The sequence below is a fragment of the Poecilia formosa genome, unplaced genomic scaffold, assembly GCF_000485575.1.
Source record: "Poecilia formosa unplaced genomic scaffold, Poecilia_formosa-5.1.2 Scaffold797, whole genome shotgun sequence".
Classification (NCBI taxonomy): Eukaryota; Metazoa; Chordata; class Actinopteri; order Cyprinodontiformes; family Poeciliidae; genus Poecilia; species Poecilia formosa.
Genome location: NW_006800736.1, coordinates 41,325 through 49,050, shown reverse-complemented (window position 1 = coordinate 49,050; position 7,726 = coordinate 41,325). Strand labels below are relative to the sequence as shown.

General features: G+C 44.5%; 1 protein-coding gene across 2 annotated transcripts in view; it reads right to left on the bottom strand.

The window, feature by feature from the left end:
* ttc3 (tetratricopeptide repeat domain 3) overlaps positions 1-7,726 on the bottom strand; it is a 42,018-nt gene that overhangs the window by 21,131 nt on the left and 13,161 nt on the right. For both annotated transcript variants that reach the window (XM_016666788.1, XM_007543312.2), the window contains exons 17-26: positions 7,469-7,532; positions 7,238-7,390; positions 5,481-5,561; positions 4,184-4,293; positions 3,666-3,792; positions 3,471-3,593; positions 3,297-3,398; positions 3,132-3,224; positions 2,995-3,059; positions 146-282 (exon numbers count right to left, since the gene is read on the bottom strand). In XM_016666788.1, the coding sequence (XP_016522274.1) occupies positions 146-282; positions 2,995-3,059; positions 3,132-3,224; positions 3,297-3,398; positions 3,471-3,593; positions 3,666-3,792; positions 4,184-4,293; positions 5,481-5,561; positions 7,238-7,390; positions 7,469-7,532 (1,055 nt within the window). The remainder of the gene's footprint in view (positions 1-145; positions 283-2,994; positions 3,060-3,131; positions 3,225-3,296; positions 3,399-3,470; positions 3,594-3,665; positions 3,793-4,183; positions 4,294-5,480; positions 5,562-7,237; positions 7,391-7,468; positions 7,533-7,726) is intronic.

Here is a 7,726-nt window from a genome sequence, read left to right as displayed (position 1 = left end):
ATTTTACTTATGTTTCTTTGTGCAATGACAATAAAATAAGTATAATATTTCTGATCTGATGTCTATTCTGTTTTATTTGTTCTGAGGCCAAACGTTCTTTGCATTGGAAAGTCCTGTGGAAGGAAAAGTTCAGAGTGAAGCGGACCTTTCTGCTGACTCGGCGATCCCGAGTCGTCTTTCTTCTGCAGGATTTCGTGGCTGATGGTTTGCTGATCCTTAAACGTCTGTTTGAACTGTTTCCTCTTCTGCTTCTGATCCTCTTTGGACTTTAACTTCTTCACACTGGCAACAAAAACCAGAAGAAAAACAGAGACTCGTTAGTTACCCTTTAACACAGCGCCAACTAACACTGACTTTAACAATTGATTAATCAATTGATTGAATAAAAATGGACAAATTCTATAAATCTGTCATTTAACCAATGTTTCCTCTTTTATATAATATTAGAAATACTTTAAAATATGCAATTAAACTATTAAATTCCATTTTAATTAAACATTTTATTGGCTAAAAGGCAACATTGTTTGAGTCTGATGAGTTTTAACTAAAACATTTTCAGACCAAAGTGTCTAAAGTAGGGATGCACTGATCACCAATCATCGCCAATCACCAATCATCATACACTATTTCATGGAAATCAGCCGATTATGATCAGCGGCTAATCGATCACGAATAGTCTAAATATTTTTGTTTATCCTAAATCTAAATTTATGCATCATTTTTGAGTCTGTTTACTAGTTAACGATTAATCAATTGCTAAATTAGTTGATTATTTCAACTATCGATTAAGTCAGTGGTCCCCAAACTACGGCCCGCGGGCTGGATCCGGCCCGCCTCCACATTTGGTCCGGCCCCCTGAACAATACCAGAGAGCATTCAGATTTTTTTCATATACCGTATTTTCCGGACTAAAAGCCGCTTATATGTGAATTTTTGTTCAACCACCAGGGGGCTCTTTAGCAGGAAGTGAATCATTGGAAGTCAAAATTGGAAATAAAGACATTAAAACTGAATTAGGTTTTAATAGGGAATTGAAATGTGAGAATGTTGCTGATCAGTTAAACAGCATTGAGGGGAAAAAGAAGATTTTTCGTTTTTTTTTAAATACTGGGATCATTATGAGAATTTGAGGTATAGATATTAGGGTCCAGCAGATGGCAGTAGTGCAACAATAATGGATGCAAGCTGCTGTTGAAATCTGAAGAAGAAGAAGAAAGCGCCCATTTTCATTTAGCTCATGCTGGTAGCAACACGAAGGATCAGCACTTTGACTGTTACAGTTTCCGTTCAGAAACTACCGTAATCAGTTCAGTTAAATCTAAACTTGGCACCTTTTTCTTTTTCAACCGTAAGAAATGTGATATTCAGTTGACCTGTTGTGACTCAGATGTTGGCTGTCCGCCTCTCTGCTGCTGCATCGCTGTGGAAAACCTGGAGCAGCAGAGAAATCTGAGGCTTATANCATTCAGATTTTTTTCATATACCGTATTTTCCGGACTAAAAGCCGCTTATATGTGAATTTTTGTTCAACCACCAGGGGGCTCTTTAGCAGGAAGTCAAAATTGGAAATCAAAGAAGAAAGCGCCCATTAAAACTGAATTAGGTTTTAATAGGGAATTGAAATTTGAGAATGTTGCTGATCAGTTAAACAGCATTGAGGGGAAAAAGAAAATTTTTCGTTTTTTTAAATACTGGGATCATTATGAGAATTTGAGGTACAGATATTAGGGTCCAGTAGATGGCAGTAGTGCAACAATAATGGATGCAAGCTGCTGTTGAAATCTGAAGAAGAAGAAGAAAGCGCCCATTTTCATTTAGCTCATGCTAGTAGCAACACGAAGGATCAGCACTTTGAATGTTACAGTTTCCGTTCAGAAACTATCGTAATCAGTTCAGTTAAATCTAAACTTGGCAACTTTTTCTTTTTCAACCATAATAAATGTGATATTCAGTTGACCTGTTATGACTCAGATGTTGGCTGTCCTCTGCTGCTGCTGCATCGCTGTGGAAAACCTGGAGCAGCAGAGAAATCTGAGGCTTATATGTGTGTTTACTGTTTTTTTGGGGGGTTTTTAACTTTGGGGTTGTGGCTTATAATCCGTTGCGCCTTATATGTGCACTGAATTCCAAAATCTGTCCCTGACACAGAGAAGTAAAGTGTACAGTTCGGACGGCAGCAGCGATAAACCAATCAGTGATTGTTGTCCGAGTTGTGCAGCATAGCCTCGGTAAAAACCAGATCGGTTTTTCCACGCATCACCGTCCCTGTTCATCTGCGACTCCATGCGCGCCCGTCTCACTGCTACTGTGGAAAAGGAAGCGAAGCAAACTGATTCGGAGTTTGCCGTCGTGCCGGGAGGATTAACAGAAGAACTCCCACCGCTGGACATCGGTGTAAACAGGCCGTTCAAACAGAAGTTGGGAGCGGCGTGGGAGCGATGGACGACAGACTGAACACAGTTTACTGAGACGGGAGGCGGCGCCGGGCGAGTTACGCCTCCATGTGTGGATGGATGGTGGATGCCTGGGCTGATGCATCGGCCTTAACTGTCTGAGCTTCACTAAAGCTGCATCGCTGCTGAACAGCCACCTGGAAACGAGTCCGACTCCGATGATGATGAGAGGGAACCTGGCATGTTTGATGGCGAAACATGCTGTTCAACTCAGATAAGAAGAGGAGGACTTTGATGGATTTGTGGAAGAAGAATAAAAAATAACGTGAGTGTATTGTTACACAGTCGAATAAAGTTCAACTAACCTTACTGTTTTGTTTTCGTTACCTTTTTTTTTTTGACCGTAAGTTTTAGCATGCGCCTTACATTCCTTATGTATGGATTAAATACAGAAATGGACGCCGTAATTGAGAGTGTGCCTTATAATCCAGTGTGCCTTATGGTCCAGAAAATACGGTATCTTCTTTGAAGAAAGTATTAGAGCCATTTTATAATCACTTCTCTGGTTTTCTGAGAACTCGTTGGACTTCAGCTTCCTCACCTGGTGGCTTTCTGGTTAACTCGGGGTTTCTTCGGCAGCTCCGGTTTCGTGATCGTTGTTTCAAACTGAAAGCACAAAGCAAAGCGGTCAGCTCTGACCCGCCGTTCGCAGCGACGCTCCACTGGTCGTTTTCTCACCTTACATTTCACCAAACCCGTGGGACCAAAGATTCGTATAGAGCAGATTTTACCCAGACAGTCGGGAGTCAAACACGCCTCATTCAGGACATCCTGCGACACAAATATGCATTTATCTCCATGTCGGGGAACCAAATCTGCAGGAAAGAGGAATGAAAAGCAAACCTTTTCATTCTTTTCACTGAATTTGGTCGACTTTAGGCTCTTCCAGCAGCTGATGTGAAATTCAACCTTGCAGCTCTGACAGCAGCATATCTGAATGTAGCCCTGAAACGACAATCTTCTCGTTCAAAACTCAGTGCGTTTCGCTCCCAACCACAGAAATGAGCTGCTGCTTACCTTGAAATCTGGGTCAGTGAAATAGATCTCAGCTTTTAGAGGGCAAAGACATTTTTCAAGACGACAGACAGCGTCAGGGGCGGGGGGAAATCTACACAACTCTATCGATTTCTCAAGCATCTCCTGGAACACAGACGGGATGATTCAGGACTGTCCTCACCGTTACACATTCCAGATCATTCAGGACGCACCAACCTTGAATCTGTCTGCTTGTGTTTCTTTAACAATCTCTTTGGTTAAAGGCCAGGTGAGTTTACCTGGCGTAATTTGATTCTTCACCATCTGCAGCGAATCTGAAAACTGCTGCATGGCAACTTTAAACCTGAAAAACAGGAGGAGACACAGCTGGAGAGCAAGAAACGAGGACACAGGAGACACTTCCTGGAACGGCCTAGACAAAACCTGATCACCACTAACTGAAAATCGGATTTCAGTTAGTGGAGCTGCCTGCACAACCAACCAGAAAGCAGCAACAACTAAACTTTTGTCTTTTCCAGCAGCCATTGTACAGCAGGAAAACCAGCTGACCAAATGCTGGAGATCAGCTGGGTTGCTAGGCAACAGGGTTGTGCCGGTCAAATGCAATTTATCAGAACACGTTTTCCAAGCACCAAAAATAGCAACTTATTGCCAGAAATCAGCTGGGTGTCTTTTTTTGAAACTAAAATTTAGGAACAAAACTGCAAAAGGTAAATTTTGTACAACAAACGTACCGGTTTTCTCGTAGAAACACTCTGCCAATGGCGTAATAAACCAGGCACTGGAACGTTCGCTCTTCAAACGATTTCATCCTCTCTAGGAGTTTCTCTGCTTCTGCCAGTTCCTGCAGCAACAATCATCAAGAAAACGGTTTATAAGCACACAACAGAACAGAAACGACAAAGTAGGAGCTGAGAAACCAACTAATCTGGGATTGAGAGAAAACATTTCCTCAGACGTTTAAATTTTAAGGGCTACATTGTTGCACAGCTGCGGCACTCAGAGGGCAAAGACATGCCCTCTGAGGCTGCCGTCGCTCTGATCGGATTTTATTCCTTCTGGTTCTCGATGCTGCGAAGTCGGAGAACCTAGAGGTGTGGCGATCGATCGGCCGCCGATCATAATTGGCCGATTTCTGTGAAAAAGCGTATGATCGGTGATCGATTGCTGTCTCTTGTTGCCGATCACAAACGATCACCTGTATCTCCTGATTCCTTCTCACTGCACAGCAACAAATCCTGTAGTGAGGAACTTTAACTCTAAGTGAATGGGACGTTTCAGAGTTTCAGCAGGAAACAACATGGCTGCCGCGTGGGAGAAGCACGACACAGTGCATCAACAGTAAACTCTTACAGCGAGCAGCTGCTTGGAGCTGCAGCAGGGAACTTAAAAAGATTTTAGATGTTTGTTAAAATGTCTGTTATGTCTAAATTAGGTCAATTTATTGCCAGATAATATAGTATCATTTATGCCTAAAGCAAAAAATTAACAGCCATTTCAGGTGATGGGCAGAGATCGGCCTCATGGATGATCGGTATCGGCAGCAGAAACCCTGATCGGAGCGTCACTAGTTTAAACAGTCTTCAGTCAGAAGCCGCTTCAAATCCCCTGCACTGACTGCTACTGCAGCACGACTCTTTGGAGATGCTTGGATGATACGAGTTACGATGAAATTTAACATTTCTGAATTGAATGTTTCTGAAAAAAACAACTTGGGCATTTATGGTGACAAATTAGAGTTTAGAGTTATAATAATTAGAAATTCACTGTAAGCCTTTGCAGCCTGATGGACTTCAGTGATTTTGTTTCCAAGCTGTTCTGTAGATGTGCGGTTTTTGTCTACTTCGAGTTGCCAGACTGGTTCTAGTCAGGCATTAATGTCTGGCTGCTTAATTCAACACAAGCTGATCGTTTTCTGGACGGCTTCTTTCTCCCGTGTCCATTTCATCAGGTTGGCTGTTTTTAATTTATGATGATTTAAAGACATCTTGATGAAATATGATCCAAATCGCATTTCTGTGGGCAACTCACCTCCGGCTGTCCGATTTCTATCAAGGCCGACGCTCGACCGAACAGCAGCAGCAGAACATCCAGGGAGGAAAGTCCCAGTTTCTGAGAAACAAGCAATCAGACGCATCAAGTAGGCACTGAAACAGATTAGTCGCAATTAATCAATAAATCAAATTAGGGCTGTTGTAAACAAATATTTTAGTAATCGAGTAATCTATCGATTATTCTTACGATTAATCGAGTCATTCTAAGGATGATTATTGGTCCCCGAAAAACGATGAAAACCCGGCATCATCATTGAGCAATAAAATCCTCCCAGACCGAACTTGAAAACTGGACGTTATGCTGCTGACACTTGGCTTTCGTCAACAACTCAGGCGGAAGTCAGAGCTCTGTGCAGCACAAATAACGACCCGGCCGGAACACGGCGCGCTAAATATTAAAACATCATTTAACGAAGCTTCCAGGCAGATGATTTTCCTCAAGGAATTTTAATAATCGAGGAACTCGAATCATTCGAGGAATCGTTTCATCCCTAATTCAAATAATCGTCAACTAATTAACGGGAGTGAACAGGTTAAAAAAAACGTATCAGTCAAATTCTCCCACTGACCACAGTGGAACATCACCAACCAGACTAATCATGACCGGATCCCGTTTGGTTACAGCTGAACCCAGCACCGCTTCCCGATGCTCCGCCCATCAGCAGCGGCTCTCTGAACCCACATGCAGACGGCGGCAGAGATCGCCTCTATCAGACCCTCAGAGTGAAGCTTGGACTTTGTTTCCAGACGTTAGACGTATTTTAGAAGAGCGTAAAGCTGCCAGGTTGGAAGCTTCAACACGCAGAGCGACGCTGATCATCATGCCGCGTTGCCCCACATTACTCCGGTAGACTTTTAGTAAAATGTTTCTGGCACTAGTTGCCTTTATTTGACAGCAATCCGGCAGAGAGGCCTGGGCCCAGCAAACAGAGGACGGGAGTCGGACTCCAGATACCCGGTCTACTGTCTGTCTATGCGGGGCGCCGCGCTAACCGCTGCGCCGCCATGCTAACCACAGCCATGCCAACCGCTGCGCCGCCATGCCAACCGCTGCGCAGCCATGCTAACCACAGCCATGCTAACCGCTGCGCCGCCATGCTAACCGCTGCGCCGCCATGCTAACCACAGCCATGCTAACCGCTGCGCCGCCATGCTAACCACAGCCATGCTAACCGCTGTGCAGCCATGCTAACCACAGCCATGCTAACCGCTGCACTAAGAAACGCTATTCAACCCTATTCCGGTAGCCTTTGCTGGAATTTTCAGTTTCTCTGTGGTAAATTATTTACATTTTTATACAACTTGAGCTGTCTGAGGAACTCCCCTAGCTCACTTTCATTTTCTTGGAAAAATCAGTTTCATCACGTGAATGCGACTAGTGGACTGGCCCCAAAAAAGTCATTGCAGAGTAAAGAATCGACTAGTTCAGGGGTGGGCAGCTCCAGGCCTGGAAGGTCTCCTGCAACTTTAGATGCATCTCTACTTCAACACACCTGAGACAAATAATGAGGTTGTTAGCAGGACTTTGGAGAAACTGACTGCAATGAGGAGGAGATTCATCTGTTGGATTCAAGTGTGTTGGACCAGGGAGACGTCTAAGAGTTGCAGGACTCCAGCCCTCCAGGACCAGGATAGCCCACCCCTGGAATAGTTGATGCACCTACTTCCCTTACAGATAAACTGAGCGTTACCAGACATTCAGTAGTTTGTCCCAGACGTTCAGTAGTTTCTTACCTTGGGCGTGGCTGCCTCCAGCAGCCCCAGTGCCTGGCTGAAGGCCTGCTCTGCGTTGCGGCTGCGCAGGTCCGACAGCGCGCTGTGAGCCTCGTGCACCAGAAACCGCAGCTCCTTACATAAATCTGCTTTGCTGTCGGCCATCTTCTGGTTCTGATGGACCCAAACGAAGCGGGTCAGAGACAGAGAAACCCGGGATGATTAAAGGAGCTGACAGAAGGAAAGACTCACCGCTTCCTGCGTCTCGCTTTGGCTCTTTGACTTGTTCCTAGAACCACTGAGGTCGTCGCGCTCACTGCAGACAGAGCAGAGTTTCCAAAGACCATCAGCACCACAGGGTACGACAGGGTACTGCAGGGTACTACAGGGTTCTGCAGGGTACTGCAGGGTATCACAGGACACTACAGGGTATCACAGGACACTACAGGGTACTGTAGGGTATCACAGGACACTACAGGGTATCACAGGACACTACAGGGTACTGCAGGG